This window comes from Mastigoproctus giganteus, chromosome 2 (genome assembly GCF_048544385.1).
Source record: "Mastigoproctus giganteus isolate SK-2022 chromosome 2, ASM4854438v1, whole genome shotgun sequence".
Taxonomy (NCBI): domain Eukaryota; kingdom Metazoa; phylum Arthropoda; class Arachnida; order Uropygi; family Thelyphonidae; genus Mastigoproctus; species Mastigoproctus giganteus.
Window position 1 is genome coordinate 5,409,289 of NC_143576.1, and position 24,907 is coordinate 5,434,195.

The window sequence follows — 24,907 nt, forward strand, 5'->3', positions numbered from 1 at the left end:
AAAGGATGGTGAATGCCCGTCTCATGTGGTATTTAGAAGCGAATGACTTCCTTTCCAAAGTTCAATGTGGTTTCCGAAGGAACAAGTCAACACTTGACCATCTTATAAGACTGGAAACATCTATCTGAGATGCTTTCCTTAAACGCGAACACCTGGTGTCAATTTTCTTTGATATCGAAAAAGCGTATGACACGGCTTGGAGATTTGGAATCTTAAAGGATATCTATGATCTGGGTGTGAGGGGACATCTAGCCCTCTTTATTAAAAATTTCTTATTAAACCGGTCGTTCCAAGTTCGTGTCGGCTCTGTTTTCTCTCAATCTTTTTGTCAAGAGGAAGGAGTCCCCCAAGGGTCAGTGTTAAGTGTTACTCTTTTCGCTATCAAAGTTAATTCTATTACTGAACAACTTCCTCCAACTGTAAACAGCACTTCTTTTTTGATGATTTTACCATCTTCTGCCAGTCATGCAACAACATGAGGGTTATTGAATGACAATTGCAGCATGCCATTGACTATGTCAAAACTTGGACAATGGCTAATGGTTTCAGGCTGGCACCTCAGAAGACCGATGCATTTTACTTCGCCTTTATCGTGCGCTTGTTCGTTCAAAATTAGACTATGGGTCCCAAGTGTACGCATCGGCTAGAAATAGCGTACTACGGTGGGTAGACCCATTCCACCACCAAGCCATCCGTACTGCTACTGGAGCATTCAGAACATCTCCTGCCCAGAGTTTATACGTCGAAGCAGATGAACCACCACTATTGCTCCAACGAAAGCAATTGTCGCTAAAATATACCTTTAAACTAAAATCCCTGCCAGACAACCCAACGTGGACTCGCGTTTTTGAGTCACGATGGGAAACGCTTTATAAAACCCGTCAGACTGCTAACTGATCCTTTGGCATCCGTGTCCAAGAGATGCTCAGAGAGCTCAATATCACGGTACGCAATGTTGCCCAGTCACCAAGGCATCTACTTCCATCCTGGCATGCTCGCTTACCATCGTGTGACTTCTCCATTAAAAGTTGGGGTAAGGCCGTAACTCCATCTTCTGTCTACCAACAACTCTATGCTGCCCACCGATCCGATTACTCTGATTTTTTGCCTGTGTTCACAGATGGCTCGAAGTCATAGTTGTCTGTAGGATCTGCTGCTGTCTTTCCAGATAGTACTATCTCTGGGAAGATTCCCCACGAATGCAGCATATATACAGCTGAGTTGTATGCTATAGAGCTAGCCTTGGACCACATTAAAACCCGTAAGTACCAAAGATGTATGGTGTACACTGACTCTTCAAGTACACTGCAGGCTTTATCGGGGATGAGGTATAATCCTCATCCGATTGTGACTCGGATTCAGCAGATTTACATTCCCTGTTTGAGTGTTCTTTCGACATCCGTTTCTGCTGGATCCCAAGCCACATTGGGATCGGAGGAAATGAACTGGCAGATGCTGCGGCCAGATCACCAGAACCTCGCAATCTTATTGCCTGTTAGTCTCCTATACCGACTACAAGCAGCCAATACGCGCTAAATTACTGTCCCAATGGCAACAATCTTGGCACGAGCAAGTCGCAAACAAGCTCTATGAGATAAAGCCTGTAATCAGACACTGGCAGTCTAGTCTGCGCAGGAACCGCAAAGAGGAAGTTGTTCTAGCTCGTCTCCGCATAGGACACAGTCATCTTACACACGCTTTTCTGTTGAGGGCAGATGACTGTCCTATGTGCGAGAACTCCGGCACCATTTTAACTATTCGTCACATTTTAACCGAGTTTTAGACACGAACGTGATTTATATTTTACCTTTTTAGTCATCCAGCTGAGTCTTGTACACTCAGTCACATTTATCCGATAATGACCACGTGTCTGCTGTTTTTAGCTTTTTAAAATCAATAAACGTATTTGCTCGTATATAAAATCTACGTTTTATCGCGATTTTTTATTGATTTATCTTCCTTAGTTGCTAATGCGCCAATAAAATCTAAACCAACCAACCAGTTTTCAGTCCATAATCACGCGGCGTTCCTCTTCCTCCTCAGCTGCGGCTACGAGGAAATGAGTGAGTGGGTCAGGGCAGGCGAGAATCGTGTAACCCCCGTTATCGGCAATGAAAGTCCCCCCCCCCCCACATTCTCGTCCTCCGAGTTGACGCCGTTAAGTGCTCGTGCGACTGAAGCTCCTTTCCGAGCTGTGAAACGAGCCGAGCCCATCTGTTTGGTTTCTTCTTTTCCCACAACTGCGCATTTCCTCAACGTAGATCCTTCCGCTTTCCCCTCCACTCCCGTAAGTCGAACACTGTCGTGTGGAGGTTCGAACAGATGTTATTATCCGCCGATTGCACGAAAATGCCCGTTAAATGTCGAATTCATTTCACTGGAACAGGATTCCCAGCAGTTTGAAGTTAGATGGGTGGTGACCTTCAGGATTAGTATTAGTATGCCAAAAACCTTTCTTTCACAGAGTTCATTGCGTCCACTTGAAGAAGAGTGTTTTTTTTTTTTTTACTTTCTAGTAGTGTACCATTTATTTGACGTTAAATTTTCTTGACATTTTGTGTCAGCGAAATCATTGTGGAAAGTCACCCTTGACTTCGATGTTAGTGGCGAGTCAATCTTGAGTTTCGCTGATTGAGGTCAAGGTCAGTCAGGGTGGAGTGTTAAAAGGACCTGTAGTGGGCGCGTGTTGCTCATTCCTCTGGGGGATGGGCATTTATTGGAGTATTCCCTATCAGTCCACTACTGTTTTAAGAAAATATGCGAATAATTTCTTAAATGAGGCGCACTTTACATCGAATCCATGACGACTTCCTCCCCTACATTAGCTGTCCCCCTCGTTCAGTTCTCCTACCTTCCGTTTTAAGTGACAGCTGGGTCATTGGGCACAACCCCTGTTGGGTTGGGGCGTTACTTTTTGCGTGGTCAAAATGAAAACGAAGTTGTTGTGGCGTGGATGCGCAATTTAATAACTCCCTGCATCTACAACTCTTCATATTCTGCAAATGCAGCGGTGTGTACTTTTTTTAGATCTTTCACGCTAAGCACAGCGAGTACATCAGCACGATCTGTCACTCCTCCTCACGCACCGATGCATCGGGTCTTTCGATCGCATTTTGTTCTTTACAGTTTGACGAGATGACGCTGACGAATTGCTTCCACATTTTGTCCAACTGTCAAAAAGGAAATTCACGATAATTGCCGTTAAACTAACTTTGACTCAAGTTCATATGAAAAACCAGCGGACTGCATTTTGACACCTTAATCGCTGCCGCCCGTCCTAACAGTCTCCATTCCTTATTTTTAAATCTAGTAACTCGAGGAGAGTTACCTTTCCCTTCAAGAACAAGAACCCCTTCTTCAAAAGAACTATGACACTAATGAACAGCTATGATCTGGATATGGCCATGGACAAGAAAAGAGTTTCACAGAACTATTTGGAGATTGTTAGCTGGTTGGCGGATTTCTACAAGGTGGAAGTTGTTCTTTTAACTGTGTGTGTTGTCTCGGGCTGCTGCTGCCTGCTTTCTCAGATTCTCTTTAGTATACTGGACTAATGATGTCATGAATTCCTTTGATTTCCTTGAATTGAACTTTAGCCATCTGAACAAAGCTATCACTGTTATTCTTAAATTTATTTATGTACAATCTTTGTATATTCACGTATTTTACTCCTCTCTTGTACACTTTAATTGGGAGCTTGCCTGTTCTCTATATTTTATGTTAGTAATAAATTGCGAGTGGTGCAGTTTACTTCAAGTTGGCCCGCCACTTCTGCAGCCGAGTGCGGCCAAGGAATGTCACCGCTTCGTGTTTATGTAAGCGAGGAGAGGATCTTCTTTTAGCTTCCTCTTCCTACAGTCTTCACCAAATTAACAGGAACACGATCGGATATTTTGTTTGAAATATTTAGCATTAGCAAAGGCACGTGATGCAATAAAGCAAGCTTATACAGCATCAGCCAAAAAAAAAAAAAAAAAACTCTCCCCCATTTCACCAATCCATTCGTTCCAAAAGTTTGTCCACTTCTTCTTTCAATTTATTTAAGCTATCAGTTTCCAGAAAGATAGATGGAAGTTTGTTTCAGCAATCACTACTTAAAGGCAAATTTTCGCACATCTGTTCTACAACTGTCTTTCCTCAACTGGAATTTATGTCCCCTCAGGTACATAATCTCAGAAAGAGAAAGAATCCCATCAGCATTCAGCTTGCTCAATCCATTCAAGGTCTTATATACCCCTCAATCAGATCACCGCGCAGGTGCCTACTCTCCAGAAGCTGCAATTTGCAAAACTGAAGCCTTTTAGGTAAGAACAATCTTTGTTCCCTTGACCAGTCTGGTTGCCATTCTGTGCACCCATTCCAGCACATCTACATCCTTTCTGAAATATGGCCTCGAGACCTGCATGCAGTACTCAAGGTGTAGCCTGACTATTGCCTTATACAAGAAGATAATACAGGCTGGGGAAGTATCCTACGCACTTTAAGCAGGTCAATATAGTTCCAGTTTTCAAGAAAGGTGGTAAAAATGATGTAACTGATTACAGATATCAGTCTACGATACAAGTTCAAAAACTACAGATATGCTGTCATCCTTTATAAAACTATTGTTCTGCCAATCCTTGAATTCAGTTCACCCGTCTGGAATCCACACACCAGGACTATAATTAAAAAAAAAAACAGTCCAAAGAAATTTTGTCCGATACCTCGCGTTCCGTAACCCTCTATCTGATCACACAGTGTACCTTGAATCACTGTGTGATTATTTTCATATGAGGCTCTGTGCACTGGAAGAATTATTGCTGACATCACCCTTCTAGCCAAAGTGGAACCTATGAAGCAACCGATATCCTTAGTAAAATGAACTTCAATGCTACTTGTATACAAGTCAGGAACCTTACACCGTTTCGCCTTGACTCTGCCATTAAATCTGTTCATCGTTCTGCTCTCAGATACACTCTTCGTGGTTACCTCTTCTCTATCTTGTTATTAAAAAAATAAAAATAAAATAATCACCTCCTCCCTGCTAGAAAAATTCATTCCTCTATATCTATGATATACAGGATTCATATTTCACCTGTATTTCGTAGAAGAAATGGTACATGGAGAAAAATAGGACATAAAAACAAACAACGTATCCCGTGGGGGTTGCCAAGAAATGCAATGAGTTCAGCCGTCAGTAAACTGATGAGAAAGAGGGTGAGAAGTTCTCCAAAGAGGAAAGGCAAACGTCCGAATCGAAAGACAACCAAAAGAGATGATGCAGTTTGATACGCACGTCTAAGTCGGATCCAAGAAAGACAAAAGTTCTCCAAAAAGAAATTTCAGACGCGGGCATCGACGCTGATTCCTCAAAAGTACGTTGTAGGCGCACGAGACTGGTCGAAAAGCCAATGAATAAGTAGTCGCTAACTTGGAAAATGAAATGAAAAGTCTAAGGTGTTCGCTCCATCGTCAACGTGGGCTTTCGTGACAGTCGCTCGAAAACCATTTAATCATTTCGATGCCGAAACACCTTACGGAAGTTGTTATACAAAAGGTCGACCACACTTGCTATTAATAACGCGTTTGCGGAATAAATATTACTACTCACAATTTGCGTCACGTTCGCATTGATTTGCGCTACACTCGCACGCTGCCACCTGGTAAACAAATGATCTTCAGTCCCGTCACGGAACTTGCCAGGGATTGCGCAGCAAATGGAGGTTCAGGAAGAAATGTTGCACGCACAAAAACAACAACAAAATGCATCCTGCAATGACCAGAAGAACTATAACAGTCCTATCGAGAAATGTGACAGTTAACCCAGCTCGAGATTGTGGAGCTTTGTCCATCCACAGCTGGAGGTGCCGAAGCCAGATGCATAGTGCCAAGTGTTGAATGGTTCGGTCCACATAGTTACGGTGCCGAGTCGGCTGGGGAGAAGCGGTGAGAAGCGCGTGAGGTCTATAAGCTGCGTTGGTGACAAATCGACGCAGGTCGGCATCGAGGACCTGGATTCTGCCAAGCATCCAATTTACTAGGAAACGATCAGATAAAGCAACCCTGTTGGAATGCGCGGGTAAAGTTGGCGTTGATCTTACACGTGCAGGAGGGACGCGCCATGAACGTATGTCCGTATATTGGACTCCGATATAAAGCTGGTGACCACGTTAGCGGTGAATACAAGTATTCAGTCTTCAACCAGTTTTGGTGGCCTCGTGAGCTCCAGTTGTGTGCCATTGCTGTTTTCTGTCTGTGGTAAAGGGGGAAGATTTTATCTGTGTGTGGTCCACTTTATTTACCAGAATTCCTTAGCATAAACGCTCTTCACGTTACTGTGGGCACCCGAAGCGTATATTTCAGGTGCGTATACAGGATTCTAGCAAAGGTTCATGGACGTGGAGGAGTTGGCACTTGGCTAGCCAGCGCATCCGATGGAATTTAGTGTTTTTTTGATGTGATTGTGAAATCGTAATTTGGAGTCGAGGGCTATTCCTAAGTCGGCATGTATGGACACATTTAGTATCAAGGGTCGTCCAATAGTAACTATGGCGTGTATTGGATGATTTTTCACTGAGATAATCTAGGTTGATGCGTTGATGAAAAGCCTGAAGCATTTTGATACTGTTTTCGAGGTTGCTCATGTTTGCGCTGATGTTACGGTTTACATCTGTGCCTGGACTGATTAGGGTTGCTGTCTTTAAATCATTGCCGTAACATATGACTTTCGGCTTTGTTCTCAGTAGAGGGCGACGATGGCTGTGAATAAAATTTCAAAAAAGTACACGTCTCCGTGGTTCTACTGCGGCAATGGTTCTTGAGACTGCACGATCGTTAGCCTGGAGGATTATGGTTCTGTCGCGAAGGGCACTGATGAACCACAGCACACCCCATGAATTTCAAAATATTTTTCCAATATGATAACAACTGTTGGGATGTGGATGGCATTGAAGGCTGCTTGGAGGTGAAGGTAGGTGGTGGCCATCACAGAGTTATCCTCGAAAATCACGAAGAATAGCAGATGTAATGGCAGCTTGGTTGTTGATGGTGGATCTGCCAGAGACTGTGTAATGTATCTATGGAGACAGGTGCAGAAGAATCAGGATGGGAAACAAGCCTTTCTTCAAACTCTTTGAGAGACTTGAAGAATAAGCTGTTGGCTACTCAAGATTTGGGGATCTGTTTTACTGTATAGTGATTCCATAGAGGGGGAAAGTAGTTTTGGGAGAAGATTTTATTAAAAATGTGGTTAAGGTGTTAGCAAGATAAGGGCTGAGACTATCATAAATTGGGGAATCTTATCGCCCCCTACATTGCAGCAGTTGGGGATAGAGCATTAATCATTGTATGGTTAAGCTGCTCGCTTAACCGTACAATATTGTGCGTGGATGCTTTATAAATTCATTGTGGTTGAGAGCACTTTTCATGATGCTAATCGGGTAACCTAGCGAGCCAAGATACTGGCACCTAATTAGCTTTTGGCATTTGTCAGATACCGTTGTGATGAAAGGTCTTTCTTGAAGGCCGTTCACTTTGGCAACATACATCTCCCAAAGATCTCTGCTGGTTGATCCCCATATCTTGTTCTGTGTCTTGCACGACGACGTGGTGAAATTCTGTCCCCTCGAAGGTTTTCTGCCTAAATGATGTTAAGGAAATGGCTGCCCCATGAATGATCGGGATAGTTTTGACCTTCAAAGGTCACTGTGTACGTCTAGTGATCCGTGAATAACATTATCCTCTTTAGGGGATCTTCTGTTGTTCAATCAGTGACGTGTTATTGTTATAATAATACGTCACTGATTGAACTCGACTGCATGACCTCAACGAGTGCGAGTCCTTCCATGTCCTGTGCGTGTTACAGTGGCAGCTGCCACCAAGTGTTCCTCTCTTTCAAGGAGGCAAAAAAGGGTTCGTTATACGAGCCCGTAGGTCGAGACGCATTATTTTAATGACTGTTTTTTAAAATTTCGAGTGTGTTCGAAGAAAGTTTTTGTTGTTGCGCATGCGCCCTCCAAACTTGTCGGAACAAGGTTACTCAGCGTCAGCGAGATGTTCTTTTTTTCGTTAGAGCGTTGTCGCGATTTGTCGCCGGGGAATTCGACAGGCTGAAAATGAAAGCGGAGGTCGTAGCGCGGGAAGGAAGAGAAAAACGGAAATCATTACCGCGGAAAGAAAGAAAAGAACAGCACGGATTGCAAATGCGTGTCGTCATCACCTTAACGCGCGTTATTAGGGGAGATGGAGGAGTAAGCGAATTATGTTTTATTAGAGTGTACCTCCGTTATTACTGCATCGTGTAAGAGGCGTTGCGAAGGGGCACGTTCTCTCTGTGTGCCCCCCTTCTCCGGGATTTCTCTCTCACTTCAGCGAGTCTCGGGGGAAATCACAGCCTCTGTGAGAAATCGCCTTCTGCCAGTTGCAATCGCGCTCTGTCTTCCTTAAGACGCAGCGCCGTCCACAATCCGCGTTGTCTGCTCGTAAGTCTCGTTCGTACACGTAAGTAATAAAAAGCATTGTGCGCATGCGCGTTATTTATTATCTCGCCCGAGAAATTTTGTTGCTAATGCCAGGAATTAGGGGTTTGCTTTCTTCTCGTGACTCTTCGAAGGAGGGTGTTCGTGGCACGTGATTTGCGGGCTGCTTTGCCTGTTTCCGGGATGAAAATCCTCGATGAGCGACCAGGGTTTTCATCCCGACGAGGATTTTTATGAGAGAGAGAGAGAGAGAGAGAGAGAGGGAGAGATGAAGTCAAACGGATGGGTCAAAGTTTCAGTAGTAAATCTGAATGTAGTGCAGTGCAGTTGTATGAAATGCAGTTGACTCAAAATGTACTTATTTCAGGTTATGGAATATTCGGCAGTATTTTCTTTCTATTAAACGTCCATTAAGCTCGGATTATGAATTCATCTGCCTGACAGAAACCTGGCTTCAAAATAATAGACAGCCAGATGCTCTGGCTGACAATTTTGGTTTTAAATGCGTTACAAGAGGAAGAGAAAACAAAAGAGGAGCGGGAGTAATGATACGTCTCAGCAACCTTCAGAGAAGGTACGAATAATGTACAAATCTGTGTTATATACCATCCACCCACCCAACCACGACAGCGAAGCCAGAAATGAACTCCTTACTTGGCTCGTCCAAACTTAAATAAATAATAAATAAAGTTTCATTCATTGCAACTACAGCAAGCCCATCACAGCACTAGGCTAGGGGCATAAATTCAGCATACAAATATATATAAAAAAATACATAGGATATTCTATATATACATTAACAACGAATATGAATTATAATGACCAAAAATATATATTGCAGAACATCACATTTGGCTCTCGGATGTAGGTACTGGGTTGCAGGCAGGCAGCTGTTTGTATTTCTCATCATTTGATTGGAAATGAGACTCCTGTAGGCTTCAGAGTTGAGCAACCTCTTGCGATCAACGTAGTGATAATTTATGAGGTGAAGGGATGCATTGGGGAACATCCTGTCCATTTGTTTTAGTCTGGAGAGTTTGGATTTGAATTGTTGTTGCTTTCTTGAGTTTTCTCTGTTGGTGGGAGCTATTATGTTGGCTAAGTTTGGTGACTCGGTTGCAGATGTAATTAACTTTGCAAGAAGCATGACTCCAGACTCGTTGATCATCTGTTGCAAAGGCTTTGTTTTTAAGTTTTTATAAAGCTGTTGCCTGGATATTGTACGGGGAAAACGAAGTTTATTGTTCAGCCATCTAAGAGCCCAATACTCTAGGGCAAGGAATTTTTTTACAGTAACTTGAGGAGGGCCAGACCAGATTTCGGAGGCATAAGACAGAATAGGAAAAATGCATCTCTGAACATGATTCATGACTGTTTTTCTGTCTTGAATCGCTGCTGTTTCTTGCTTGATCAGCCATCTTGATTTTTGAATTTTTTTAGCAACATATACATAGTGAGAATTAAAGGAATGATTTTTGTCAAAAACAACTGCTAGGTCTTTGTGAGCATATACGTTTGGAATTGAAACATTTGCAATTTTAATTTCTAAGTGGTTTGGTTGTTTCTGTAAGGAATGAGTTATTTGAGCAGATTTGTTTGTATTTATAGTCAGATTGAGATTCTTCAGATACTCGATGATTCCGCACATCTGTAAATTCGCATCATGGCTAACCTTGGAAATGTTATCACAGGATTTGGAGATACAGTAATAAACAACTTTAAATCATCGGCATAAGCCAGAAGATTTGGATTTTCTTGTAGAAGTGGTTGTAGAAATGCTGAAAATATAACACTGGAGAGAACACCTCCTTGAGGAATACCTGTTGTGGTTGTGACGAGAATATTATCAGTATTAGTGGGGAAGATGAGATTTCTATGATTGAGGCTGTACTGTAGATAGGATATAACTATTGTGTCAATGAGGAAATGATTTTTTAGTACTTCAAATGGTTTTCTTGTGATCAATATTGTCGAAAGCACCTTTGATGTCTAAGTAAAAGACATCGCATTGTGCTTTATCCTGAAACGCAGTTTGGATGCGCACAATGGTGTCAGCTAGGCTTGTTGTTGTGGAGCCCCTCTAGACAAAATGCATATTGACAGGTGCATTAGCGATGATCGCATCCTGAAGATTTGGCAGCATGATCAATAATTTTTTTAGCGATTATTTTAACGATAGCTTATATGGTTATTACTACTAGCCTGATTTGGAATCAGTGTAACTCTAAAAGTCTTCCATAATCTTGGAAGGAATGGCTGGGAGATGCACCTGGAAATTATATGAAATAAAGAATCAATGATGAATGCATTGGACATTTTAATAATTAAACTAGGGATGCCGTCAGGGCCTTCACTACCATCAATTCGTAATTGGTTAATAATTTTCTGAACTGCATTCTCGTTTACAAGTTGGTTGATTAGCAGGGCTTGACTAGAAAGCATTTCATGTTGCACGCGATTTGCGTATTTATAAGAATCGAATTCTTTAAATCTGCTTTGCATATCTTCAGTGCAGATTTCAAACTTCGAAATGCATTACTGCACCTATAAATGTTGAGTGAAGCCCACAGATTACGAAAACAAAAGAGAATGTAGGAAATGAAGAATGAACTGGTCGGGACTGTTTCTGCTCCGCACTGGTGCTCCTGTTATTTTTATATTAGCATTAGCATTAGCATTAGTAGAGGCATTTGATGCAAGAAAGCAAGCTTATGCAGCATCAGCCAAAAAAAAAAAAAAAAAAAGTAACATAAATAAATAAAAATAACCACTTCCACTTCACCCCTCTGTTCGTTCGAAATACCTGTCCAGCTGAGCCTTAAACTTATTTAGGCTATCAACTTCCACGACAAGGGATGGAAGTCTGTTCCACCCACCAACCACCCGCTGGCTAAAGGCAAATTTCCGCACATCTATCCTACATCTGTCTTTCCTCAATTTGAATTTATGCCCTCTCAGGTGATTTTTCTGAGCTAGAGGAAGAATCCCATCAGCATTGAGCATGCTCAAACCATTCAAGGCTTTGTACACCTCTATCAGATCACCCCGCTGGTGCCTAGTTTCCAGACACTGTAATTTGCAAAACTTAAGCCTTTCTTCGTAAGAGAACCCCTTTGTCCCATTCACCAATCTAGTTGCCCTTCTCTGTACTCGTTCCAGCAGCTCTACATCCTTCCTGAAATGAGGCCTCCGGGCCTGTATACAGTACTCTAGGTGTGGCCTGACCATTGCCTTATACAAGGGAATAATCACCTCCTTATCCCTGCTAGAAAAATTCCTATATATCATTGACAATACACCATGAGCTACTCTTGCAGCTCGTCTGCACTGCTCAGAGAACTTCATATCTGCCTGCACCACCACCCCCAGGTCCCTTTCATTCTCTACCACTGTCAGTGTAGTACCACAGAGTTGATACGTTGCTCTGGGGTTGCTGTTTCCCATATGTAGTACTTTACATTTGTCAATGTTAAACTTCATTTGCCACCTCGAAGCCCATCTGCTCAACCTTTCCAAATCCTGTTGCAGCAGCATAGTGTCAGTAGTGTCCTTGACAACCCTGCCAACCTTCGTATCGTCTGCAAACTTGGACATTAAGCCTGATATACCATCATCAATATCATTTATAAATACAGAAAACAATAAAGGCCCCAATACTGAACCCTGAGGGACTCCACTAATAACATTAGTCCACGATGAGCAGTGTCCATTGATTACCACTCTCTGTCTTCTCCCCCTCAACCACCCCTTTATCCATAGCAGCAACTTGCCTCCAATGCCACACTGCTCCAATTTGTGCAGCAGTCTTCCATGTGCAACAGTATCAAAAGCCTTTCTAAGATCCAAGTATATAATATCAAAGTTATTCCCTGCATCCAGTTCTTTTGTGACTGCATCATAGTATCCAATCAAATTGGTCAGGCAAGACTTCCCCTTAACAAAACCATGCTGTGTCCTAGCTATAACTGAAGTCTTGTCTAGATGATCCTGCAGTGCTTCTTTCACCAGTGCCTCCATTAATTTTCCAGGAACAGAAGTTAAGCTCACAGGTCTATAATTACTTGTGTCAGCCTTTGATCCCCCTTTGTGAATTGGGGTCACATTTGCACATCTCCAGTCAATGGGTACCTCCCCTGAGTCCAAGGAAGCTCTCATAATTATGGCTAAGGGTTTGCTTACCTCCTTTGCTGCCTCCTTTAATATAACTGGATAGATCCCATCCACCCCAGGTGCCTTTCTTGTGTTTATCTTCAACAATTTCTCCTCCACTTTGCTCTCAGTTATTACAAGATTCTCTAGCTTACTGCTAGAGTTGAATACACCTCTGGCATTCCCCTCGCTGAATAACTCCTCATGTGTGAATGTCGATGCAAAATATTCATTTAGTTTGTTAGCTACCCGAGCAGGGTCATCAACAGTTGACCCATCGATCTCAAGTGGACCAATCTGATTCATCCCCTTCCTTCTAGAGTTTACATAAGTAAAGAACTCTTTGCTGTTTTTCTTCGCATCCCTTGCCAAGGATCTCTCGTAATCTGCCTTCGCCTGCCTAACCTCCTTTGTAACTTGGTTACAGATCAACTTGTATCTATCATAGGCGTCCGTGTCACGTGTTAATTTGTATGTATCCCATGCATTTTTCTTCTCTGCCATATGTCTCATTAGTTCATCTGACAACCATTTAGGCCTAAACCTTGAACAATATTTCTTAGTTGGTATGTAAAGCCTAGTAGCTTCCACGATAAGTTCTTTGAATGCTTCCCATTTTGAATTTGCTGTTGGCAATATCATCAGTTGATCCCACTGTATAGAATTTAAATACTGTCTCAGTCCATTGTAGTCGCCTTTACGAAAGCAATACCCCTTCCCTTTACCCCTAATGGTAGTTACCTCTTTGAGTAACTCCCACTTCAGCACACTGTGATCACTGCCACCAAGTGGTTCATTTATCTGCAGATTCTTAATGCATGAAGAATCACTACTGATAATCAAATCAAGAGTATTACTCCCTCTAGTTGCCTCCCGAACATGCTGATGTAGAAAACAATCATCCAATAAATCCACAAAAGCCCTGCTAGTGTGTGAGTGACCAGCCCCCAAATTCCAGTCAATATCTGGGAAATTAAAATCCCCCATTATAAGACTCTCTGATTTACTAGCCCACTCTATTTCTCCGAACAGTTTCTTATTATACTCATCAGAGTCATTAGGCCTATAGCACACTCCTACTCTCAATTTTGATCTCCCAATGCTTATGTCACACCAAACTGACTCGACACTGCACTGTCCAGCAATGTCGACTGGCTTCACTTCCTTGGATTTTATGTGTTTTTTAACTAATAGCATAACCCCTCCTCCCTTCCTATCCTGTCTATCCTTTCTGTAGACATTGTACTCCCCAAATTCCAGTTCTGCATTTCTTATATCTGTGTGACACCACGTCTCTGAAATCCCCACAATATCTGCCTTTGATGTTTTGAGCAATACCTCAAATTCATCAAATTTATTTACTAAACTCCTAGCATTGGTGTACACACAAGTATACATGCACCTGTTCTTTTTCTTAGCTACCCTAACACAACCCATGTGTTTACTTGTACCCCAATGATTCCCAGCAGTCTCTGAAATATCCTGCATCTTATTTTCCAGGCTGCGGCTCATTCCAATAGAAGCAGTGCAAGAATCACTTTCACCTCTCTCCTGTTAACAAGTACAGACCAGGCTGAAAAAAATTCTACCCCTTGAGCCCTGCACAATCTTTCCAGGGCCGAATTGATTGACAGGGCTCTCATCATATACTCCCTCCTATCGTGTCTGGGCAGAATTGCAGACACTTTCAATTTCAACCCTAATTCACGGCTTTTTTTCATCAGTGACCTGTACTTGTCAAGTAATTCCGCCGGTCTTCTACTCTTAATGTCATTAGTGCCAACGTGTACAACTATATCACCTTTTGTGCCCTTAAAAGATGATATCCGCTCTACAACGTCATCAACTTTTGCCCCTGGCAGACATACCCTGGTCCTATTCCACCTATCCTTTTTACAAAGCATGTTTCATATTGGACGTCTTGTCTTTCTGTGCACTCGCTGTAAATAGTGGCGTAGATGTGAACATTCTCCAATTCCTTGCAAAATTACAAATTATGCTTGTGCTCTCTTTCTATCGGCCTGTCATGTAAAATAAGGCAATGATGTGTAGAATATAATTAATTAGACAATGTATAATTACGATATGTATAAATTATAAACGGATAATGATGAATATAACTTATATTTGTATATGAATGTGCACCCCTTGGTTAATAGCCGTAAGCGGGTATCTCTTAGGAGAAAATAAAGATAATAATAATAAAAAAAAAAAAAAAAATTATTGGATGCGAATCATTTATAAAGAGTGGTGCCAAAGACGCTTGGCTGTGAGCACTAGGACAGTCAACATTGAAGAGAAACCACGTGCAACAACCGGTGTACATATTCCTCATGGTTTTGTAATTTATAACACTTTTGAGAAAACAATATCCTTTAATTCGAGACACTTCGGTATTGCACAACTTTCAATTATGTAAAATATTAAACACCAAGTTCTGTACCTTTCGGGTTAAGCGTACATGTGCCCCACGTAACCGCCTGCCACGTGTCCCTGTCTTAACCTCTGAATGTTAATATCACCCCCCCCCCAGCTTCCTGCTGTCCAGGGGGTGGCTATTCGGCAGAGCAATAAACAGATTTAATAAATAAAATGTAACTAATAAAGTGACAGAACAGTGTATACGTACAGAAAGCATATACAGATATGTAAATAACTGTTGCATATAATTGATGCAAAACACATCTTGGTTGTACGTTTGTGGGAATAAATAAATAAATAAATAAATGAAAAATAAAATGGAAACCAACCGAATGTGCCCGAAGTGGAAACGAGTCGAGCCGATAAGGAATGACGAAAGAGGTTGTGAGCGAATGTCGGTCATGTCTGGTAGTGGGGGGAGCGACTTCTCCCCCCCTCACTACCAGACTTCGTTGGCGTCTGCAGCGCTTCAAAAGAGGAAATAAAAGCGAGGGCCCCGCAGCCACGAAAAGTCAACAGCGACGCGGTTTAGAAAAGCGTCTCGTTGTTTGTTATTCTCAGATTCTGCGTGCGGGGAAGCAAACTGAAAAGTAAACTCTCGGAGGGTTTAAGGAGGGAGGGAGCGAGCGCGCCTTGGAGAAGACACGTGCTTATATCCAATGGACGCTGCTGAAGAGCGACAAAACTTCCTCCACACGCCGCGCAGACGCGGATTAGAGAAACTGTTGCGGTAGTTTAACTCCCCTTCCCCCCCCCCCCCCCCCGAAGGCACGTAATGTTGCTCAGAAAGGAGGTAAGAAACTCCACGTGCAGTTAATAACGCTGCCGTTGGCGATCGAAATCGCTTTCAAATCATTTAACTACGAACAGACGTCGTTTCATAAAACCCCCGTGTTGCTTCGCTTCTTTGAACTCGCTTTAATGCAGGGGGAGGGCAGGAGAGGAGAAGGAGGCGCTATTGTCATACTTAAGGTGTGTTCGATGCCTACCAGAACTGTGAACAGGGGATGAGCTGTCAATAGTTTGCTCCACGAATGACTTTCAGTGCCCCTTGGGGAAGACCCGACGAGCATTTGGTCCCTTAATTACAGGCAACCAATTGATTGGCTGCAGAACCCAAGAGAACAGAATGTTTAATTGCAGATAAGCTGCGTGCAGTTAATGCAGTCACGACACGGTACGGTTTACATATTTCCATCCACATCCAAACAAATACATAATATATGTTCATACTTGTACGCATAGCAATGACACCATTTTGTTATTATTAACATCTTTTTTATTTGCGCATCAATGGAGCAGCCTGGTTCGGCTAGAGGGGTGTGCATCATAAATATTCGAGGCTTTGGTCGAATTAAAAGAAAGAAAAACACATTGCATTTACAACGTATAACTGAAGTTCAACCAGGACGTTCTGAGTTTCAAAGGCCACTGCATCTACTTATGTTGAATCAGTTGATGTAACGAGCATCTTGAGATCATCAGCCTATGAGAGGAAGTTTGGGTGCTTCGCAAGGAAGGGCTCTAAAGCAGTGGCAAAGAACCTGCTCTCCAAGCTATGGTTATATTTGATAAGAATTTTCCTGTTGTTAAGAAGTTGATTTAGAATAACAAGGTGTCCTTTGATTCTGAAGTAATGTTTCAAAGTTTTCACCAGCTGTGTCCTGAAAAGTGTGTCAAAAGCTACTTGTATGTCCAGGAATACGATTTCGAGTTGTTTCTTAGCATTTGGGGCTTTTTGGATTGCCCAGCTGGTCATCAAGAGATTAGACAATGTGGGCCTTCTAGGAATAACACTATGAAGATGCTGTGGTCGTCTGTTGAAACAGTGTTTGACTAAGATGGGTTGAATCGTTTTTTTTTTTTTTTTTTTTCAAAAAACTTTTAGCAGCCCACAGGATATGGAGATTACTCTGTAGCCTTTTAGTCTATTCGGTTTGTTAGTTTTTGGTACTGGTAGGGAGTGATAGATATTTCGCATTGTCGGTGTGAAACCAGACTGGAGAATGCTGTTGAAGATGTTATACAAAAGGTCGATCACGTAGGCACTGCAAATTTTCAAAATAAAGAGTGGGAATCCGTCGAGACCAACTGTAGGTTTGTTGGGTAGGCTTTTAATCGTTTTTATTATCATATTTTTTTTCGAGATCTTAACATGCGAAAGTGAGGTCCTGGCTGTATCTCTGATGGTCGCTACAGGAAGGGGAGGATGTTGTTCCAGCTTAGGATGGAAGGTTGACTGTGCCCACTGTGTGAAGGTTTCTTCTTCCATTACCACCTGACGTCCACGTGTAGAAGCGATGCGTTTAGAATTCCCGAGCCTTCTCTGGATATACAGAAGATGGGCCTTCCTCCTTACGCTCAAGAAATTTGCTCTTTGTTTTTTGTAATTGATGTGGTTTTGCAGGGATCCAGACTCTTCAAGTTCTGTAGGCTATTTGTTTTAGGTTTAAAGAATTTTTGCCTCAGGGCTGGACCACCACTTGGTTTTTCAGGAGATTTTAAATGCCTTCGACGCACCAATGTGAGCAATGTGTTTTAATTCACTAGATTGGGCATTTATTGCTTCGTCCACAGGTTTAAGTGATTTTTTTTGTAGTTGTTGGCGCATAGGCTTCTGTGGCCATAATGCACCTCCCAAGGCTTTTGCAGTACTTTGATCCAAGCCCGAGGCGGAAATCGAACCCTTGGGAAAATTTTTGAACTGCTCCCTCGGGAAGACGAGACTCACCGAAGGGATTCTACTTTTTAATTTGCGATTATTTTAGTGCGTGACTCGCTTACTTGTAACAAAAATTAATGCTGTTTTACAGAACAAAAGTTGCACATTTTTAATTAGTGTCAAATGGCGTTGCATAATTACTTTTCTCGGCAAACCATTGATGCTGCGCGAAAACTGAGGTCACCTTTAAAATACCCAAATTCATAAAGAAAAGCAACGTGGGCGATGTCAGTCCCCTGGCATTTTCTGCCGTGATTGTCTCATACCAATGTTCAACTATATTTATATTTGGGAGGATAAATAAGATTCTTTCTTTCTTTAATTTGCCAAATTTTTACTGATACCAAGTGCTTTTTGGCAATGTGTCTTATGGTCCAACGCAAAAAGCGATTCGCTGCAGTGGGCAGGAGCAGACAGAATAGAAACGGGCCAATTAGAATTTGTGGTAGCGAGGGTCCTGAATGCACCGAAATATGATAGCCCAATTGTAGAAAACAGAAGAAACATCTCGGAGGGTGTTTCTTCTCTCGCTGTAATAAAAACGACACATTATTTGTGCTATTCGCAACCGTTGTCATGAACAGATCAGCTGGACTCGAGGTCCAATGCGGTGCTCACAGGTGAGTCCACTAACTGTTATCCTATCCTTTCTATACACATTGCACTCCCAAATTCCAATTCTGTACTGCTTATATCTGTGTGACACCGCGTCTCTGATATCCCCACAATATCTGTCTTTGATATCTTGACCAGCATTTCAAATTTATTAACTATACTCCTAGCATTGGTGTACATGCACCTGTTCTTACTCTTGAAGGTCCCAGCATCTTGTTTTGAAGGCTAATCTTCCAATAGAAGAATTATTTAAAAAATTTAAGTAGTTCTAGTTCAAGTTAGAACGCCACCAAAAGATTGTGCGTATTAGGAAAGACTCGCTGGCCAGCTGCTCATTCTTCCACAGACCACCTTCCAACAGGTAAACTTATTTTTATATTATCCACTCACCTATGGCTTTTGCTTTTTAAGACAGCCCCCTACCAACAACAGAGACGTATTTGTATAAATGAAAGTATTTGTCGTCTTACTCCAGAACGAAAAGTCGGATCGAGGCCAAGTTTCATCCTCTCTTCTCCTATTGGTCCGTGGGAAGATTTATCAATTTGGAACGGGAGCTCTGATCGAAATCAAGATTGCATTTTGCTTCCTTAGAATATTTATTGGCACAGAATAGCACTCGCTGTAGGTTTGGTGGAGGAGGGGCGAACCCATTAAGAAATCTTCCGCTTTATTATTTAACATTTAAATATTAAGTTAAATAATAATACATTTAAATCAAACGCAAATTACATTTCAGTATTTCAAATCCGCTATTTGTTTTTATAATTAATATTTATGGGTGAATTGCAACACTCCAAATAAGCAGCTGGCAGCGTGTCAGTCAGCACGGGTTCAGATTCCAGGGATTGTGTTCGCCACGAGTGTCACTGCACATTCGCTTCTCACTTGGAAGTTTGACCACAAAAATTGTGGGAACTTTGATAAGAGTGGGGATGCTTCTTTACAGATATTGCGCGCTCTCTCTCTCTCTCTCTTTCACACACACACTCTGTTTCTGTAGAATGGCATTAAAGCGCTGTGTTTTGTCTTCCAGCAGTACATCTCGGGCCACTCCAGAAAGTACTCTTACGACCGTAACATGCCGCTCGTCTTCATCGGTGGGATGCCTCGAAGCGGAACGACGCTGCTTCGTGTTATTCTCGACGCTCATCCGGACATCCGCTGCGGCGAAGAGACTCGAGTCATTCCTCGACTGCTGGGCCTCAAACACCAGTGGATGAAGGCGCCCATGGAATCCAAGAGGCTGCACGAAGCCGGCGTTACTGAGCAGGTAGGTCACATCTGCTGCTAACTCCCCACTTACTCTAGTGTTCGTACTCTCCTCACGTCGGTTTGCATTAAACAACTCCCAAATTCAGCTCCCAACACTCCTGAACTGTCAAAGCTGCCTCGCTCTAGCGGTTCCCGCTTCCCCTCGCAAATTAAGCCGGCCCTCCAAGCGAGATGTGCGGGGGAGAGCTCGTTAACCACGTGTTCGAAGCGTGTAAAAATTCGCGAACGGGTCTGTTTCTATCTTCCTCCGCTGCCAAGCGAGTCTTTCCCAACGGTGCCTTTCCCCCCTCTATTTCGCCGCTGATAAGAGCAAATGTTCCCCGGAGATAAGGAAGTCGCACGTGTGCAGCGTACTCCCGCGCTATCAGAGCCATCGCTCAATGCCAGATGGTGGTGAAGGGGGAATTTAAACCGACGTAACCCTGCACGACTGCAACGAAGGTGAACTTTCTGCACGTTTCTCCAGAGTTGAAAGTGATCTGAGATCAGCTTCGACCACAGAACCTGTTGAGGATAGTCGTTTCGATGTGGTTCGTTGGAGGTCTTTCTGTGTTTTACTGAAAAGTCGTGGCGAGCTGAAACAAAAGTTCTCGTTTAAAGTAGCGATTTAAAAGGAATTAGAAAGCTTTCATTAGCTAGAAATATTGAAGCGCATCGGTTATCCGTTAGACGATGAATTTAGTTGCATCCGTTCCGAATGCGATTCTAAACTACAAAGAAGGGGGGGGAGGATCTAAGGTCTCGCAAACATCGGTTGGTTGCAGGTTTTATTCCATATTGCGCCATGTGTAAATTGCGTGGGTTCTCTGTGGTCAATTTCTGTTTTCCAAACGAAAAACCACACTACCTTCGCCTGAGACCGATTAACTCGGCCACGTTGTGAATAAAATCCATAAATTCCTCGCGTCATCGACCTGACACTCGAACTCGGATATTTTCCACCCGACGTGGGGACTACCAACTGTGCTACCCACGAGGGTCATTGTGCATCGTGCTGTGGGGGTTGGTTTTTTATATATATTTTTCTTTTATATATTATCTGTCTGCTATTTAACTTGACAATATTTTAATTATAATTTTATCAATCCTTTTTGGTTAGTTCCCCTATAAAATAAACTCCCCACTTGCGCACCTGACTAGTATCTACTCAGAAAATTCCAGGTTCGGGGTACTACTCTTGATATATACTTTTTATTCCCCTTCAGATAGGCTGGTATTCAGAACGACAAAAGCTAGACACATATTGGATAAAAATAGTTTATTGTACATATTTACAAAGATACATCAACACAAAAGAAATTTATTAAACACATGACCAAATAAATCTAATTTCACCTTCTTAGAACTGAATGTATATGAGCAAAGGTATATTTGCCTATTGAGTTTACTCAGGTAGGGTTATCTCTTTTACATATATCATAATCAAATCTCCCCTCTTTTAAACTAACAAAATAATAATGTTTCTACTTCCTTACTCCTCAGTTCAATTGACTTTAAAAAGAATCTGTTAACATTCTCCTTTCATTACAAAACAATTCCTACTCCAAATTGATAAAGCTCCTGTACTCTTAATTCAGTATAAATCATTACTCTGTTTTCTAACAGATTATAGCCTACAACCTTCTCTAATCTAGGTAATTACACCACTATCAAATTTCTACAATTAACTACTTGCACATTTGAGGGTTACAGACATCCGTCTGTTCCCTCTATCCCCTTCCAAAATTCATACTTAGTCATTCACTTATTTAACCAATTATTAACAGGTATCAATCACTTCAAAAAATTTATATATATATCTATTCCCTTCCAAAATTTATATATATATATAATTATTGATAAAAAAGTAAAGAAAGAAAGTTAAAACGACAATAACTGTAACTAATATGTAAATAATATTTATGAGTCAATGCAGTTGCAAGCAATCATGCAATACACCCATAATGTCTATAGAATATTAAGGATAATATAAAGAATTATTATCCTTAATATTCTATATATATATATATATATATATATTATCTTGTCCTGGCTAATTTCCTTCAGTTCATACCGTTCACTAACTTATTCATTACAATATAGTACTTCTTATACATATCTCACAGTGTTCAGTCAAAAGTTCAGATAAATTGGTTATCGGGTGTCTATAAGTCTTTGTGTGATGGTGAGAGTACTCAAGTAAACTAATCACTTACTTAGATAACTTGGTGGACTTCGCGGTACATCCATCTCTAAACAAAGAGTGGATCTTTTCCATCTGGGTCGCATCTCACAATCACTGGGGGAGTTCCACATAAGATACTGGATTCCTTCTTGGGTCTCGGGAACCTTTATTTCTTAAGAACGCATTATTTTCATCTGATCAGAATGGTTGTACTCTTTTTTGTCCGGCTTCGGATTTCATCAGCTCCAGCATAATTTCTCTCTGGAATATCAGACAATCTCGTTCCTTGATAATGGAGTTGACTCCTTCTCATCTACTTTAAGGATCTTGCAATATTCCCCTTTCTCAACGGCACGTGTTCTTCATCTCTATCAGTCTATCTTTGATTGGTTGACTAACTGTCTGACTGACTGCATGACCGACTTCTGCATCTCAACTTCATCTTTCCACTTACTCGACTGCCTCTCTCACTAACTTATTAAATCAACGACTTAACTGTTCACTTTCATCTTAAAGCTTATCTACCCCTCTTACTAACCGACTACACATTAAAACTTTGCCACTTTTCTCCACCGGCTACTCTATCTAAAGAAACTTTCTTTTCTTCTTCTTCTCCAACTCTGACTCACTAACTCATTTCACTGACACTGCCAAAAATCTCCACTTTTTTGTGTCTACTAACTCATATTTTACTAACACCAACAAAAATCTCAACTTTGTGGGTACTAACTAATTTTTTACTAACACCGACAAAAACTCAACTCTGTGTGTCTCTCCAACCCCTTCACTCTCTGTTTGTTCTACTCCTCCCACATCTTACTCCCAAGTTTGCCACGCCTGTTACCACGCCTGTAATCTTATACTCATCTTCGGATTTCTTCTCCTTTCATTCGTTAGAAGACCCTACTCAGCCTGCCCAGAAACATGTGTCTCAATACTCCCCCTTTTACTATTCTACCGGATCTGCTCCCATACGGCGTGCCCTTTGATGTTTTCCGATTATCCCAAATAAAAACACCCCCCTCTCATCTAACGCCTTGACCTTGTAACGTTTTAAAAACACGAAACTGACATCTAGTAACCACAGCATCTATTTAAGGAAACTTAAATGCTGGTCAAGAAACCACTTCCTGTTTGCGCCGACTGTATCCTGTTTCAAATTACTTTCATTTCTAAGTTCGACCCCACATAAATCTTAATTCGTCTGTTTGTGCTTGGACCCATGCTGCTTTACAGTAGTTTTCTTCTTTTATCCCCCGCGTATAACGGAAGTTAATGGCTTGGACCCTGCCTTTATTCCTTACCCTTCACGAACCTATCTATTCGCCGAATAATTTTATTTTATTTATCTTACGCGGTATTACTACTTTATTCAACCTGCGACAAGAATCTATTAGTTAATAAAACTAATTTCCAAAGTTTTTATTCTGTATCTTAAAGTGCCTTTATTGAATTTGACTCATACGTCACCTGCTCTCGTCAATACGAATATTTATCGTATTGAGTAGTCACGGGCTTGAACCCCGGTCCACTCAAGGTACGCGTGCTATGCACTCTCGCCCCTGACCACTCGGCTACGTCAGCCCTTTCCAGATCGGAGTTGCTGTTCCAACAGAAACCACAGATGCTCGATGGGATTGATGTCTGAGGAATTTGTAAACCAGGGCAATACCTTGAAGTCTTCCTCATGTTCTGCGAACCAGTCTCGAAGAATCCGGCGGTGTGGCATGGCGCATTATCCTGCTGAAAACGGCACCGCGAGAAGGGAAGATCGTTGCCATGAAAGGGTGTACCTGGTCAGCAATGGTGTTTAGGTAAGCGTATGTACTTGTTCTGGGTGGCACCTACACGTTTAGTCGAAAACCTTGGAAAATCTGTTGAAAAATTATCTACAACGATCAACACCCCGGTCAATCGATGCCCATTTCTAAGCATGAGGACCATTTCTAAGCATGCAAACACATTTCACCATAATAAAGTAAAAACCCACACAATTCCATCTATCGGTGTTTTCGCAAATGCAAGAAGATCGGGTTTACTGTTCGTTTATAATTGTTTGCAGTAACAGAAAAACCCAATAAACCGGAAAGTGCAAGTTGTTTTATGGTCGTGACTTCCAGAAATGTGCTTTAGAAAAATGTCACAAAGCCTTTCAAAATTGGTTCTTATAACGGGAAATATAATGATGACGATGAAAGTGTAGTGCGTTGAATGATTTGAATTGGCAACTAAAACAATTTACACTATAAAGACGACCTTTTAGGGAGTTGTACAGCGAAAATTTCAACTTCTGAGGTCTTGGAATGAATTCCCAAAAAACAATGTGTTATTGGGTTCACATTACGGTATATTCACGATACGATGGTAACGGATTAACATCATAAAGCGGGGTACACTGCGTTGTATAGCTACGCGCGTTTTTGAAATGCGATATTTATGAATGCTTAGCATTCATTTTTTGCAATTAATGTTCATACTTTCGATTTGATTTTGTTGATACTTGAAAAAAAAAAAAAACATATACACATACTGTAACTACGGTGCACGCGCCGTACTTGCTTCGATTTGCATACGACTCGCTCGTCATAATGTTTTGGCTCAACGGTGTATACACACTGGAACAGGACCAGGCTATATCTGCCAGGGGCAAAAGCTGATGTCGTTTATCTTTAAAGGGCACAAAAGGTGATATTGTGAGAGAGAGAGAGAGATAATCTTTATTACCCTTCATGGCCATAAAGCCAGGGGCTTACAGTTTCCCAAACTTCCGGAAAAATAGAACAATTATTTACAAAAAGGTAATTTTACAGAGAAAACATATCATAATACAAAGGAGAGAACTCCTTACGAGAGTTAAATCTGATTGAGCTCGCTTAACGTCGCGATAAGAGCACCAGCTCAATCAGACAGGAACAGATGCAAGGTACACATCAGTCATTGCTGATTAGTCCTACTCGTCATAATTTTTTTCCGGTAAGTCCGGTCAGCACCGAATTTGTTCAGGTCGGCGTCCAGTGCCTGGGTTTGCTTGAGCATTTTTTTTTTTTTTTTTTTTATGAGAACCCCAAACACGAGAGGTATTGGAACCTATAGTACTTAGTACTG

The 24,907-nt window shown here is 41.7% G+C and overlaps 1 protein-coding gene across 4 annotated transcripts in view; it reads left to right on the forward strand.

Annotated features, from left to right (window-relative positions):
• Window positions 1-24,907, forward strand: part of LOC150089131 (protein-tyrosine sulfotransferase 2-like) — a 324,464-nt gene that overhangs the window by 209,447 nt on the left and 90,110 nt on the right. For 2 of the 4 annotated variants that reach the window (XM_090390341.1, XM_090390343.1), the window contains exon 2: window positions 19,400-19,636. The exons of 1 other annotated variant lie outside the window; for it this stretch is intronic. In XM_090390341.1, the coding sequence (XP_090246467.1) occupies window positions 19,400-19,636 (237 nt within the window). The remainder of the gene's footprint in view (window positions 1-19,399; window positions 19,637-24,907) is intronic. One more of the 4 variants, XM_090390342.1, reaches the window with a different exon arrangement.